Source organism: Glycine soja, chromosome 18 (assembly GCF_004193775.1).
Source record: "Glycine soja cultivar W05 chromosome 18, ASM419377v2, whole genome shotgun sequence".
Lineage (NCBI taxonomy): Eukaryota > Viridiplantae > Streptophyta > Magnoliopsida > Fabales > Fabaceae > Glycine > Glycine soja.
This window is the reverse complement of record NC_041019.1, coordinates 1,741,318-1,757,375: the sequence shown is the minus strand read 5'-3', so window position 1 is coordinate 1,757,375 and position 16,058 is coordinate 1,741,318. Positions and strand designations below refer to the sequence as shown.

The 16,058-nt window shown below is 29.6% G+C and overlaps 2 protein-coding genes across 2 annotated transcripts; both read left to right on the top strand.

Annotated features, from left to right (window-relative positions):
- Window positions 1–2,416: 2,416 nt before the first annotated feature.
- On the top strand, window positions 2,417–4,904 carry LOC114396185. The gene is made up of 4 exons (XM_028358088.1): window positions 2,417–2,548; window positions 2,627–3,019; window positions 3,120–3,298; window positions 4,153–4,904. The coding sequence occupies exons 1-4, from the start codon at window positions 2,417–2,419 to the stop codon at window positions 4,712–4,714; spliced, it is 1,266 nt and encodes a 421-aa protein (XP_028213889.1). The 3' UTR covers window positions 4,715–4,904.
- A 2,495-nt stretch (window positions 4,905–7,399) lies between these two features.
- LOC114394541 (biotin carboxyl carrier protein of acetyl-CoA carboxylase-like) lies at window positions 7,400–14,149 on the top strand. The gene is made up of 9 exons (XM_028356153.1): window positions 7,400–7,673; window positions 8,449–8,658; window positions 9,197–9,273; window positions 9,531–9,584; window positions 10,117–10,377; window positions 10,482–10,544; window positions 11,986–12,054; window positions 12,136–12,181; window positions 13,713–14,149. The coding sequence occupies exons 1-9, from the start codon at window positions 7,640–7,642 to the stop codon at window positions 13,772–13,774; spliced, it is 876 nt and encodes a 291-aa protein (XP_028211954.1). The 5' UTR covers window positions 7,400–7,639; the 3' UTR covers window positions 13,775–14,149.
- Window positions 14,150–16,058: the final 1,909 nt, after the last annotated feature.

Sequence of the window (16,058 nt, the reverse complement as noted above, 5' to 3'; positions counted from 1 at the left end):
TTTTGTTTAGAAAAACTTTTATTTGTGAATGTTAGAAAATGAGGGTGTACTTGCCACAGTGTAGGTTCACCAATGGTCATACGTGTGTAAATATAAAGTTTTTATTACAAAATATAATGCATTATGCATATAATTAAGAGTGTAGTAACAAAGTATTAATTACTTTTTGAAATAATGTGGGGTTTAATTTATTTTATGAAAACTTTAAATTCAACTGTTAAATTAACAAAATTTACTGTTGATAAAAAAATAATATTAAATATACATTTTATTAAATTTGATAGCTAATATCATTAATCTACCCTAATACATATACATATGTACACTTGATTATGAAACCTTACACGTAAATCAAGTTAAACTCGCACTTTCCATCTTAATTAAATGAACTTATTCACCCTGTCTTATTCTTATCATCAAGATCCAAAATTCCTCGTCTTACAAACAAAATTTGAAACCTGAATAATATGGACAGAAATTTCTTTGAAAGAGACCATCTAGCTATTACTTTTAAACGTTATCAACCAAAAATTTGGTGGCTTAAACATTAGACTAACTAACTAAGGGCCTCTTTGGTTTATAATTGACCATTGTATTTTTCAATGCTAAAACATGTATATTTTCTAATGTGTAACTTTTTCATGATAATTTGTTCTCCATTTGTATCTTTTTTTTCTCGATTATTTAATTAGTATTCTATTTTCATCAAGAGAAGGCTTTATATAAAGAAATAAAGGCAGGTTATTAGTGGAATAATACTGGTATTTAAAACCTTTCAAAATAAAAATACTAGCATTTAAAAGAGTAACAAAAACTACATTTTTTTTAACGATACGATTTAAACTTATGACTTAGTTCAAATTACTCAAATTCCTCGCTATCCCAATTTTAGTGACTCAATAATTTTTTCTTTACGTGCATGTAATGATCTCTGCCTAATGAGCTAGGGTCTGTAAAACTGATTTGATATTTTTCTTAATCATAATTGACTGTGCAAAGAGCTTTTTATCTCAATTTGTTATCACTATATATCCTTATCTATCTCGGTAGGATCGTCACTCTCGATGTCAACAAAACATGCGAAAAGAAGGTAATTAATGAGACTCAATATGAACAAATTGCCGGTTAACTCTAATAATAACAAACATTTTATCATACACGAATCTTAATCTGTAACACAGAATATCTTATTCATGAAGCATTACATTTAAACCTTACTATGATTTTTGTATACATACATATTGTATATTATATATGTAGGTAAATGAATCAGTGGTCCTTTTACAAACAAAAAGATGTCGGTGATAAGTACTAATGACTAATGAGGCAACGGATGCTCGCTGTGGAACTAACTCTCTTTGGTAAATTAAAATTGAAATTACATCAATTATCAACAAAAGATATATAGATACAAATTAAACGTATAATTCGTTTACTAATAATTATTGGACTGTACTATGGAGTAATCGAGCCTATATTCACTCAAGTATATATATTTCCATATATAACATTCCCGATCGATAGTTCATTAAAGAAACACTGTACGGCCTTTTTTAGATAGCTTACTTAAACACTTAAAAGTGTGTATCATATATATAAGCTTTTATTTGTAAATTGTTTTTTATAATTGAAAAGAAAATAAGGTTAAATTATTTTCATATAAAAAATTTAATTTGTTCTTATAAGTTATTTTGAAAATTTTATTAAAATAAGTTGAAAACAATTTATAAATAAATCATAAACTATAATTTTATAAGTTTTCTTAAATATTTACACGTATGCCATAAAATAAGTTCAGATAAGATATAAATAAATTCCTCCAAACACATCTTAAATCTATATTTTTTTAAAACAAACTTCCATCGTTAAAAGGATATTATAACAATAAACTTCAATCATTAACAATTAATATATGTGGATAAAAGAGCATTCAAAATGATATTTTATTAGCACATGACAAATCACATTACTCTCAAGCTATTTTTTTAAACTAATAAAAACTTACATATTATATGATATATATATATATATATATATATACTTTCTCTATATTTACACTTTTTTGAGATAAACAAGGATAAAAAATGATGTAAATATGACGTATATAATATTATTTATAATGTACGGAATGCGTTTTTGACATTTTATATAATATATCTGGTGCAATTATTTTCTTATCCAATAATTAGCAATTTTATCTTGCTTTTCTCCATGGAGCTAATTAAACTAATGGTCGTACCAATCAGTCCACTTTTTTAATTATTATTTCTCCACTAGAAAGAGTATTTGCTAATTGCAGTACATAACATAGCATTATGTAAGAGTCTACAAATAAATGTGAAGCCCCACCTGAATGCAACCGAATTAGAGAGATAGAGAGAGAGAGTTATATTAATTAAGTTGCTTCATTCGATCCATGGCTAACAACTTTCTTGATGTGTTTTGCTGGATTCAGAACCTTCCACCAATCTCAGAATGGGAAACAAGTTCCATGTCCTTAAGCATATGTTCTTCTTCAAGCTCATGCCAACCACGTCTTAATCTCACCGTACACAAAAAGAATAGTCATTCCTCAAACCTCTATCTTGGCATTATTGCAGACTGCAACATTCCCATCCATCTTTAGACCTCAAAACCTTTCAAGCCAATTAGCAGCACTACTAAAAACACCAATAATAAGTTAATAGATGATGAAGAAACCATTTACAATGTCTTTGCTAATTTCATTCAAGCCATCCTTCTTTATGGCTCCAACAAAAACAGCACTCCCTTCATCAGATTTCCAAACCTTGACTCCACAGCTTCCGACAACCTTTCAGACGTTTTCAATCTTTCTTTCTTCACCCTCTTGTTCCTAGTTTACATATATGAAGCTCCTGCTGCAGATTTTCGTTCTGGGTGCATTAGTAACTTGAAAGACCACTTGATAGGTTTTCAATCTAGACAAGCATCACATATGATTATGAAACTCTTAGGGTCTAACTTGGAAGAGCTGTGGATGCGTTCATTGAACCTTGCGGTCAGTAACTGGGTTGGGGAACTTGGAAGCACATAACAACCCCTTCAGAACACCGTGTCCTTTGTTTTCTTATGCATTTTCAACAATTGGGTTGTGGAAGGTGCAGCTGTATTGTCACCTCATGGTCATGGATGTTGAGAATTCAAAAAGCAGTCCAGCTAGCGAGAGGCTTCAATTCTCCCTCAGATATCACCATGTGGAAGGCGTTCTTCAATTCAATCACAAAGTCTTAATCAAAGACGAGTGGGCTGAAATCATGGTGGACATTGACAACGTAAGGTAACCACTAATTAATTAACCACTAATATTATCCCATTAAGAGATAATACATATAGAGCCAATAAATAAGCATCTTAACAAGACAAATAAATTATCCATTATTCAGCTTATGCCCATGTTGTTATTAGAAGTTTAGGAAAAAAAATTCATCATTTGTACAATTTTGGGCTCATTAGCTTGAATTGTTTACAAGGTGTGGTATGTACTTTTTTTCTTTTCTTTTCTCTAAATTCTTCCTTCTATGATATAATTTTGTTCAACTTAAACTCAATTTCTTATAGCTCAATATTTTGGATTTAGATTGGAAATATCTAAAAGTCACTTAAATTTTATATTTACAAAAAAAAAAAAAGCATCGTTCTTTTTCTTTTTATAACAAAGATGATCAAAATCACAAGATTCTTTTTATGAATCGCATTATCTTTATATATTTACTTCACTGTATTAAGGAGATTATTAATCGAGTCATGATGATATGTGATCTATCTAATTCATCTCACCTAAGGAAATAAGATTGTAATATATATATATATATTGAGTAACTGTTTTTCTTAATTAATTGTGTACAATTTAGGGTCAATTTATTTAAAGTTATTTGTTAAAATAAATATTGATTTTAATAAAATAAGTAATTTTTTATTTTTTTAAACATTTTTCTAAATTATTTTTACTTAAACAAATAATTTTTTTATTTTAATATATAAAAAAAAATCTTATTTATTTCTTAAAAAAACCTTTATATAAAAAAACTATCTATTTTAAAATTAATTTTTATAAGTTTAAACAAATTCACTCTTAATTTTTAACGTAAATTCTTAATCTCCAATATAATTTACAATATTCCATGTGGACAGGTGTGATGTTATCAAATTGGTGAATGAGTTCCTTATGAAACAACGAGGGGCTGGTGCAGCTGAAAAACATTTTCCTTCCAGAATATCATTGCAACTTACACCCACAATCCAAGACCAAGTGTTGAGCCTATCAGTTGGCAAATCCTCAGAGAACCCACGAAAAGAAATTGGTGTTGACAAAAGCGTAGAAGCTTCATTTGAGGCATCGAATCCCTTGGCACTTAAGGTGTCAGCTGGAGAGAGTCCTCAACCGTTAGTTTATGGATACAGTGCAAATTTGAATTGGTTTCTTCATGACAGCGTTGATGGCAAAGAAGTTTTGTCATCAAAGCCTTCGAAGTTTGCAATGCTTAACCCAAAGTCATGGTTCAAAAATCGATACTCCAGTGCTTACCGACCTTTCAACAAGGAAGGATGGGTTATATTCGCAGGTGATGAATATGGAAAAAAAGTGTGGTGGAAAGTGGACAAAGGAGCCATAGGGAAAACAACGGAATGGAAGATAAGGGGTTGGATATGGCTAACATATTGGTCTAACAAAATGTGTGACATTCTACAGTGAAACTAGGAGGTTGGAGTTTCGAGAAATAGTCCATCTCGACGTTGCTTAGCCTTGCCTCCAGAGTAGTGATGTGCAAATTAACTACTACTATTGTTTAAACCTGTGATTCCTTAATTGGAAGATAGAAGTGATCTGTGATCCTTTCATTAGTTTCAGGTTGATATGATCCATGGACACGATTATATATCATTGTCAAACACACTGTATTTAACAATTTGTTTTAAATATATATTCTTTATCATTGGCCTAATTAATTGCATGTCCATTTCATTTTTTTATTATTAACAAATGTTAATTATCAGTTTATTAGATTTTAGTAGTAAAAGGAATTGAATCTCTCTTCTTTCTTAATGACCTAATCAATCTTTTTGTTAACACATATTCATCTCATTGAATAGAGTACTCCTTCCATACTCAAATATATATATATATATATATATATATATATATATATATATATATATATATATATATATATATAACATTAATTCACATGCTAATTAATACAATGTATAGTTGTATGTTTTTTATTTTTGGTTTTTAAAGTTAAATTGAAAAATGATAGCAACACACTTTTTAATACAATTTATTTTCACTAAAAATTATTGGAAATGACAAAATATGTATGTATCATTCTAACTTCACTCATGATTTTTGTAAATTTTAATAAATTCTATCCAATAAAAAAAAGTGTTTTTATCACTCCTCACTTAAATTTGAAAACAAAAATATTTGAATAATTTTTTATCAATAAATCATTTGAATGACTAAAAAGACAAAGAAATAGTTTTAAAATGAATTCAAAATTATTTTAACTCATTTTTGTTAACAAAAACTAAGGTTTTCTGGTTCATATTAGGATGAGTTTGTTTAAACTTAAAAAAAATATTTTTATATAAGTGTTTTTTAAAAAAGCAAATAAGATTTGTTTTGTTTCTTAAAATAAACAGAAAATTATTTTTTAAAAATAATAATTTAGACAAACATACTAAAAAAACAAAAAAGTTGGTTATTTGATTAAAATAAACACTTATTTCAATAAATAAATTTATTGTCCTTAATTTTAAGTTTTTAAAAGTTGTCTCATTCTTTTCATTACTTTCCTTCACCTTACTCCATCTTCCATCCATTCTTTTCTTCCTCTTGATCACTCTATGATCGGGGAGGTAAAATGTGTTGGCCCACCTGATAAAATGTAGTACTTACCTTTAAATTTTGAGTATGAATATGTTGTGAAAATCAATTTATCAAGAATTGTTATTTTGATAACTTTGTTAACTTTTATAATATAATTACATTAAAAGTTATATCTAGTATAGGTTGTGAAAACCAATCCAAATTTCCAAATATTAAAGCAACTGAGCAAAAAATTAAGAGGTGACGTAAAATGGAATGTAACTTGATTTTTGGAGAATCCTACTAGCATAATGAAAATGTGGATAGAGAGATGATATAATTAAAACTCACTAAATAACATTTATAAATGGAGCTATTCACCACCATACCCAAGTAATAGAGAAAGTCTTGTAATGGAAAGAGTTTCTCGTGTTTGTCTAGGAAACTTCTAATAAGGTTTATTTTTCCAACAATGATATCAAAGTTGGTTGTTGCACTTAAGTGACTAGTCAAACAAGTGTTAAAGCAAGATGGAGCTAATACCGGATCAATGTGTTGAAGTTTTCTTAGTGATATAGAAGTCAAGTGACACGTCTCATTTGATGTTAGCTATTAACGGTGCAAGTACAATAAGTGTTATAGTTCAATACTTGTGGAAGATTATCAGACATCTAAGACTAGGAACACAATAAAGTTTGCGAAGCGAAAACATGATGTAGAGAAAAGAGAAAGAAAGATGGTTGTGATGAACTTTCATGGTGAGTAGTGTTTGAAGATGCTAGAATTAATTTTTGGAAATTTTAATTGAGATAAGGAGTTATTAAAAAAATCAATATAATTTTTTAATATTAATATAAGTGAGAAAAAAATTAAAGGTTAAATTAGTTTTTTAATCCTCTAATTTATTATTTATGTTTAATTTGGTCCTTTATTTTTTTTTTAATTTGATCCTCTAATTTTTAAAATCAATTTATTTTTTTGGAAATATACTTTTTGTGGTAGCTTAAGACCACTTAGTGACGATTTTAAACCATCACAAAATGTAGTTTCTTATAATTTAGATTGAAAAACCAAATTTGATCGATTTAAAAAATTAGAGAATTAAATTAAACTCTGAAAAATTGAAAGATCAAATTAAATCTAAAAATAAATAAATTAGAACACTAAAAAATAAATCTATCCAAAATTAAAAGGTTTATTCTTGGAAGTAATGATGTATTTTGACTCTTTGAAGAATGCATTACTATAATGAAAGAGTAGGTGGAGACAGGGGATAATAACATCCATGACTATCACTATAAAAAAAATATTATTAAGATAAGAAGAATTATCTAACTTGAATAAGAGACTACTACCAAAGTGAGAAAAAGGTCTTATAACATAGAGTTTTTCAAGTTTACCTATAAAACTTGTAATAAGATTTGTTTTCCAACCATCTAATTTTTTATTAGTGTGGACTGCATAAAAAAATTATAGTAACAAGAAACTACTAAATTAGACTTTTTGAACTATTCATTGTATGGCTGTCCATGAAACCTACCTGCCTGGAGGGGTGGGTCCCACGTAAGACTGTAAGAGGGAGGAGGGAAGCACTAGTCACACACCGGCGCACGTTAGCGAGGCAATGTTCCTAGATTGAAACGGAGAAGGTGATTAGAGGGGCGGAAATCTCAAAGCAGACACAGTGCAACTAATTTATCGACCTCTTTCCTCATTCGCTTAACTCAACTTGGCTATTCTCTCTTCTCTATAAGTTCCTCTCCTCCTCCATTGTTTTTCCCTCCCATTCTTCCATTTCCATTTCTTCCCATGGAATCCTCGCCTGCCATTCGTTCCTTTCACTGTAACTCTCTCTCTCTCCTCATCTCTACCTGCATTTTTTTGTTTGTTATGAACGTGCTTTGCCGACTGCCATCTCTGCTCGTGTGTTTGCGACTTCTGATCTTGCTCTCTTGCTTTTCGGTTTTATTTGCTTTAATTTATGTGACATATATGAGGAAAAATCAAATTGAAAAACAGTTGAAGAATAACACCAAAGAAATTAACGGAAAAATGAGGTAGCATTGACAGGTTATTTTATGCTAATGCTAAGTGTCACGTATTTATCAGAATCACGAGCATAACATTTTCATGAAGGCAGTTGAATGTATCCTTCATGTTTCTACAAATATATATATATATATATATATATAACCAAAGGATGCTCTGCAATCACCTAAGAGCATGCAATTGGCATTCTGTTGGGTCATATAGTAGGACACAAGGGACTGTGTTTTTCTTTTTTTAAAATTATTATTTATTAACTTTGGTGGTACCCATAGGCTGTATACTATTTTTGATTGGAAACACTTGTCAGAAATATTTGTGTTATGTTGGTTTTTTTTTTTTTCTTGTCTTGATCCATTTCTGTTAAATAAAACAATGTGTTCCGTTCTTTTTCCGAGCCTTTTTGAAATAGGCTTACTTCTTTTTGGAAAGATTCTTAATGCCTTCTTAAAGGGTCAATTTTCATAAATCAAAATACAATATTTTTGTAATACTTCAATGTTTTTTATATTTTTAAAGGGGCAAATTTTACCATTGCAACCAGATGCTTAATCATGACTCTTGGATTTCAGATCCCATGGGCACTATGTCCCATGTGCGAGCCTGCCTTGAGAAGCAAGCTGTACTTCCCATCCATAATGCCAGATGGAACTCTAAACGTAGGCTTTTCATCCAGCATTTGGCATATGGTCAGAAGCACATTAATTCCCACATGAAGGGGAAAAGCGCACTAGTTTCATCTGCAAAAACAGCTGAAGCTATCAACACATCCAATTCTGATGGTGGGTTTATATTGATTGTGAAATGAATTATATCCTTATGTTTTTGTTCTATTTGGCTATTGTTTGAAAGAGAAAAGTCTGATACTCTTATTTGTTCTTACTTCTTAGTGTAATTATCTTCTTAGTAATAAACTTTAAGTTGTTTTTATTCTTAAGATTTTGAGATACATTAACCAGTTGCAAAATTTTTGGGCTGCAATTTCATATTTTTATATACATGATCAAAGATAATGTTGCCGAACCGTTATATACTTGTTGGAAAGAAAGAAGATAGAAGAAAATCCTTACAAACAAAAGATGTTGTTTTTATTGTTTATCTGTTTATTTTTGAGGTATTATGTTATTTACATAGATACACAATAGTAGGAAATCATTCTACTCTGTTGCTAACTATTATTATGGTAATTGTGAATGTCTGTTTGAAGGTTATATGATATATACAGCTTTGTTATAGTTGGCTATCAGAATAGCTTCCCTTTAACAACTTTTACTTTAACATTCGTAAACCATGACCTTACAATTATTTATGATGTTGCAGCTTCTTCAGATAACACCCCCCAAGGCTCATTGGAGAAAAAGCCTTTGCAAACTGCTACTTTTCCTAATGGATTTGAGGTCTATAGCTATTCTTTCCTTTTATTTTCCTGAAAATCTTATCTTATTAGTGAAAAATGATAGTTTGGTGGGAATTGGCAATTGTACGCTCATGAATACAAATACCTTATGTTAGTTATTAGAAGAAATAAATACAAGGTATTTTTTACTTATGATAGCTGGTTTTTATCCAAGACTGCATAATTGCATTCGTTAACAGCCATGTTTCAATGTGAATCTGATAAACCACTACTTATGTCTGGTTTGCTTATTATCAGGCTTTGGTATTAGAGGTCTGTGATGAGACTGAAATTGCTGAACTGAAAGTAAAGGTGATCTTCTTCTCTCTTGTTTACTGCTTCTGTAAAATTTGAAGTGCAGTATTTTAAATATAATAATAACAAGGATGAAAAAAACTTTAAGTGTATGTTCTAAAGCAAAATGTTATATGGTAGGGTTCTTTGCAATTCGTAATTAGTGTCTGGATATGTCTATAGCCTGCCATATACTGTGTATTGAACTTATGTCAAAGGATGATTTTAATTCACTTAAGATAACACAGGCTTATAGATTATTAAATGAGGTAATGGTATTTATGTTTTTATCAAAATGGTAGCACATTGTAATTGAAACTTGAGAATATGGTGCTATTGTGCCTAATGTCCTATCTGAATATATAATTTTTCTTGTAATGCAAATTTGATCTTAAAAAATTGTGTCAGCTCAGCTTTGTTTTCATACAACATTGTGCCTAATAACTTTAATATAACTTCAAATCTGTAATTTCTGTCTGGTTCATCAAAAGAAGCATGCTTTTAGCTGGATGACCTTGTACACAACCTTATTTGGCTTATATTGTTATAGGTTGGAGATTTTGAAATGCATATTAAGCGAAACATTGGAGCAACAAAGGTTCCTTTGTCTAACATTTCACCAACTACACCACCACCTATCCCAAGTAAACCTATGGATGAATCAGCACCCAATAGCCTGCCACCATCACCACCAAAATCATCTCCTGAAAAGAACAACCCATTTGCAAATGTTTCCAAAGAGAAATCACCAAAATTGGCAGCATTGGAGGCTTCTGGGACCAATACCTATGTCTTAGTAACATCTCCCACGGTATGGCATCCATCAATAATATATGTTTTAACTTCTGCTTTCACTAATTATCTCTGACTTGAGCTATGTAGAGTTAGCTATCACAGATCTTTCTTTCTCATTAGGTTGGCTTATTCCGAAGAGGTAGAACAGTGAAAGGGAAGAAGCAACCTCCTATCTGTAAAGAGGTACATGTGATAAGCTTGTCAAGATCCATCCTCTTCTCTGGTGTTTTTATGTCATCAATTTGTTATGAACTAGATCACATAATTCACTTGATACTCCCTCCATCTGGATTCTCATTATGAGCTCCACCATTGGATTTGGTGCATGTGTTTGTTGTTCACTAACATTTTGCAGTGCTGAAACTAATAGTTGCAGTCTATGTATCAGCCTGCTTGCTTGTCGGCCTAGTCTCCTGATGTGACCTTGCTGACATGCATATGTTGGCTTTTGAAATAAATTTAAGTATTTAACTGAAAAAACTGGATGCTATAAAAAAGAAAAAGCTGATAATAATTAACAATGATAGTCTCAGCTTATACAATATTGATAATTATTTTTCTATTACTGTATTACTTTTTGTAAATTTTTATCTTAAAAAATTGATTATTGATATAAACAAAACAATGTTGAGTTACTAATACATTTAAAAAATGTAAATATAATTTAAATTTCTAATATTTTTTATATTATTTTAATATTTACTTTAAGAACAAGTTATATAGACACATGTGACTGATGTGAGGCACAGAAGCACTGCAAAAAATACAAAGTTATGACCAATTAGCATGTAGATCTTCAATTGATCACAAATCCAAACTGTAACCTACCTAGTTTATCATTATATTTATTACCACAAAAAGGGTAATCAATTTTCTTTTCAATTGAACTTTGTATATAATTTTTCAGTTTTGTTGATTTCTATATCATATATATTTAGTTTTGCTGCATTCACAAAAACTGTTAATTGTAATATTAGTTTCTAAATGTTTGCACATAGTGGGGACATAATAGGAATATCAATACATTCTAACAAATACGAATATTTTGTAAACTTGTCTGTAAAAGATACTGTTGGACCAGACCAGCAGATAGAAATTTGGCTTAGTCAAAACAAAAGCCCAAAGTCTTGGAAAGAGAAGAGAATCAACCCTGATGAGCAGAGAGTTGGTTAGGAGGGAATTGTGAGGTAGGTGCTTAGTTGGTGAGGATTGTGTTATATGGGAGGGGATATGGAGGAGAGGGTGTGTATTCTCTTGGGTAGCTCTTGGGTGAGAAAGGTCAGGCTCTCTAAAAGGGGATTGGTCCTTTGTAGTGTTGAATAGTGTGACACTTTGACTAGTTAGCTTCTTCCTCTTTAGCTACTATAATCTGCCCTGTGTTTTGGTGTTTTAATAATACTAGGTATCCATTTCTTCCAAATTAGTTATAATTTCTTGAGTCTATCAGATACAAATTAAATATTATTTGGTTCCCAAATATAGATTGACCTATATTTTTCTGCTGGTGTAGTTATTAATATATTTTGTATCATACAGTTGCTGCATCAAGTTGTTTGAGGACCTCACTTTCATTGAACTGACTACAAATTCTTTTCAATATATTTATTTCCTAATTGAATTCTAGGGTGATGTAATCAAAGAAGGGCAAGTCATAGGGTATTTGGATCAGTTTGGCACTGGACTTCCTATAAGGGTGATGCCTCTGTTTCTGTAATTCTGGTTCCTTCCTAAATATTTACTACTTCTGACTAGTTTAATTTTTGAAATCTTGCAGTCTGATGTGGCTGGAGAAGTGTTGAAGCTACTTGTTGAGGATGGAGGTATAATAATTTCTATGACCTGTTACAAAAATGTATAGATTTATTTACATGGTACTAAGGTAATACAGGGCTTCTGGGGAAAGAAAGAGTGATGATAGCAGTGCTGTTCATCCAAAATTGAAATAGTTAAAGCAATAGTGTGCCTCTAGCAATAAAATATGGCAAAAATGATTTGGCAATCCTAATAATTCTAAATTCTCGTAGTCACAGTGATAAGCATTAAAAATGAATTTTACCATCTTGGAACACTTAGTACTTGAGCATTTTCTGACCTGTATTTATGATACTCTAGTATCATGGATGCCTAATTTCTTTATGGCTAGCATGCTGTTATCATATTAAAACGTGGGGATGTTGGGTTTGATTTGTTTAGTTTGAGCTGTGAAGCCTTGATACTCCAAAAATGACAAAGTATCTATGCTGTACTTGTATGCAACACCGATACGCATATGATACTCTTGTACTTATCCAATTCCAAAGAGTATCCTCTATTTTTTTTTCCAAAACTTTGTAGATTGGTATGGTTGAGAATGGCTCCAGTACTTTGAATAGGAATAAAATTCAATACAGCTTTTTTTTTTTTTGCACAGCAAATTCAATACAGCTTTATCTTTAAAGCTATAGTAAATACTAAATATTACTACTAGGCAATCATATAGAGTCAATTCTTCTTTTGAGTAGGACAAATGATGATGTTTGTGACATTTTGACCCAAGTTAGGGGGAAGATTTTGTAGCATGTTGGAAAATAATATATTCTGGTATGAGTAATGGAAACATATGTCACTCTTTTTTTGTTTTTTTATTTTGTTATTATCATAGGTATTGCTTTTGTGAATTATGATCATCGTCCACTGATATAGTTATGTATTAGTGTAAGATAATCAATGTCTTAATAAATACTGTGCATTTATTTAAAGTATGTATGTATGTCTCTCTCTATTTATTTGTGTGTGTGTATATTTGTGTTAATGCATCTGAGTTGCGTTGTATCTTGAATTTTAAGAATTTCCCGTATCCCCCGTATTTGGGTCGCGTAAGTATCTAGGCTTAATAGAGTTTGAGAAAACATTTCTTGTTTTCTCTTATAAGTTATAACTACAAAAATATCTTAAAACAGAAAACAAAGTGGAAAATAATGTGACTTTTTTGTAATCATACCAAACACTGGGGATCTTGAATCTTGTATACCTTTTTGCTAAATGATGGAAAGTAACAGGATATTCATGATAAATTAATTTAGCTCATTGTAATTTACAGTATATCGGTTTTCATGGGTTTTCTAGTCAGTATATGACTATTGACTGAATGGAAAAATATTGTTTACTTAAGGTCTTAATTTCTGCTATGCTTTTTCAGTGATTTATTCATTGCGATTTCCGTCCTTTTGCAATATTTGAAGTTCAACGTCAATGCTCAACCAAATTATCAATGTTTAAACATATTTTAGGCCATCAATTATGGCAGCTACACTCAATCACTCATCCATAGTTGTGATGAATTCCTTACTATTTTTTGTTTGTTATTTACAGAGCCTGTTGGTTATGGAGACCGTCTTATTGCTGTCTTGCCTTCTTTTCATGATATCAAGTGAGCTAGCCTTTTCCTGTTGATGATTAATCATGCGGCATTTTTTATTAGGGGAGCTATTCGCAAAAGTTTTTAATAGGTTACAAATAAATGTGACTAAATATTGGGTAAAGGAGGTTCGTTGTTGAAAATCATACTTTGTATACCAATTTCTTAAATTGTACTGGATAAGCTATTCTGTGACCACCTCGTTATGTATCTTTAGTTGCGGAGTTTGATTGCTAGCTTGCCTTTTTATTATTATTTATTTTCTCCCAAAAGAATTTGTGTATAACTTGTTTTTGAGATTTGAAACCAGAAATAGAAACACTGTAGTATTAGAATATATAGAAATATTGTATTCTCAACAAAATTATGATCTAATAGTCATTACTTATCACCAGATTGTAGCAAATTCTGAGTTACCAATCTATTCAGTCACATTCCCAAATGGTAAGGGCAGATTGCGATGAATCATGTTTTAAGGCTAAACCATGAGAAAGTGAGAAACATTGTTAATGATGCATACCTTTTCCAATTGTATTTGCACCCATCAAAACTAAGCATCCGTACCCACATTTTATTTTATTAGGAAAGTCTTGACCCATCAAACTCAGCAGTCAAACATGATTATTATATATAGCAAGATAGATATGATTTTAAACTTGAGTCTCACTATCAAACGTGGATTTAATTTGAAGTTACTCTTACTAGATTTTGCATGAAAGCAAAATTGACAAGTTAAAAAGGTTTGATAAGATTGATCATGAACTTTGGGACCGAGAGGAAAAGGATACATATATTATTGCTTAAATTTAGTTAATCCTAATTTTGATACCAACTTTGAATTTTGATGCTTTTCCACCTTAATTTTTTTAAAAAAAATTCGCTTTAGGCTATGTTTAATACGTTATTTTAGTTAGTTTTATTTTTTTTTATTAGTTGAAAAACTTGTTTAACTATTTAATAAATAAGTATTTTTTTGTAACTTTTATTATTTTTTGAAACATTATTTAAAGTAACTTTTTTAAAGCTTTAGTTTTTAGCCTCTAATTTTTTGCTTTTATATTTTATTTTCTTTTTATTCTTAAAATATTTATTAAATATTCTTATTATTCCTTTTAAATATAACATAATTTTATTATTTATTTATTTTTCACTCATTCCTCTTACAAATTTTTTATATTATACTATTTGTCTTAGCCATTGTATTATTTGTAATTATTTCAACATCTTCACGAAATTGACAATGATAAATGTTAAAAAAATCTATTATTTTCTGAATAATTTTATATTAGACAATTTATTTTAACTTTTATACTAATTAATATAATAAAAGTATAATATTTACTTAAGTGCATGTTTTTTCAACTTTATTTCAAACTTGGTTAAAAATATTAAGACATTGTACAAGATTAATAATAGAATATGTAACATAAAAAAATCTAATAATTGAAACAAAAAATATAATGAAAAATAATTTACAAGAGTTTAAAATTAATTAAAAAATAAACTTATAATACCTCAATATACTTTTATCCATAAAACATTAAAGTCTAAATAAATATCATATAAATATATCTATTTTTGTAATATTATATTTTTTATCTACTTCAACAACAGATAATTCTATCAAACATTTATAATTTAATAAACTAACTTAAAAGTTTTCAGTTATCAATTAATTTATTTTTTAACTTTCAACTAGTTTTTTTAAATATAACCTTAATTTATTTTATATAATAAAATATAATTCACATAATTAACAATAAAGTCATCTTCTATTATATATTTTTTTTCTTCTTAAAATACATGATAGTATTTCATCATTATTTGACAATAATGATATTTTATCTCATAAATATTATTTTGTTTTAAAAATTCTATTAAATTTAAAAATATTCATAGCACAGACGATTTTTTTATATCAACAAAGAGGTATCACTTCAGTTGGTCAATTTGGTCTAACTTTTAGACAATGTCGTATACTTGAATTGAATTGGAATTTGGCAGTATATATTTTACTTTTTGCCCCCTTATTTTCAATCAAATTAGAGTAGACGCCTCGTATAGGCATATATGGATATTGGATTGGCACCTGTGTTTCAGACCTGAGTCACATCTGACTCGGATCGATTTTATCTTACATGAAAATTCCAAAATAATGAAAGATATGGTAATTGGCACCATGTAACTCTATGGACACCAATGCTTCACGTAGAGCTCTAAATTTGAGGCCTTCTATATATAGTTTGCGTGACTATGTAAATTATCAATATCATTTAACTTTTTTGCGACCACGAAATATA

Bases quoted from the DNA above. Each gene is read 5' to 3' on its own strand.
- LOC114396185 (XM_028358088.1), top strand. From the start codon at position 2,417: ATGGCTAACAACTTTCTTGATGTGTTTTGCTGGATTCAGAACCTTCCA. The intron at 3,020-3,119 runs GTCAGTAACTGG...GGGTTGTGGAAG, and splicing joins TGCGTTCATTGAACCTTGCG to GTGCAGCTGTATTGTCACCT. The intron at 3,299-4,152 runs GTAACCACTAAT...CCATGTGGACAG, and splicing joins GTGGACATTGACAACGTAAG to GTGTGATGTTATCAAATTGG.
- LOC114394541 (XM_028356153.1), top strand. From the start codon at position 7,640: ATGGAATCCTCGCCTGCCATTCGTTCCTTTCACT. The intron at 9,274-9,530 runs GTCTATAGCTAT...GCTTATTATCAG, and splicing joins CTTTTCCTAATGGATTTGAG to GCTTTGGTATTAGAGGTCTG. The intron at 12,055-12,135 runs GTGATGCCTCTG...GAAATCTTGCAG, and splicing joins GCACTGGACTTCCTATAAGG to TCTGATGTGGCTGGAGAAGT.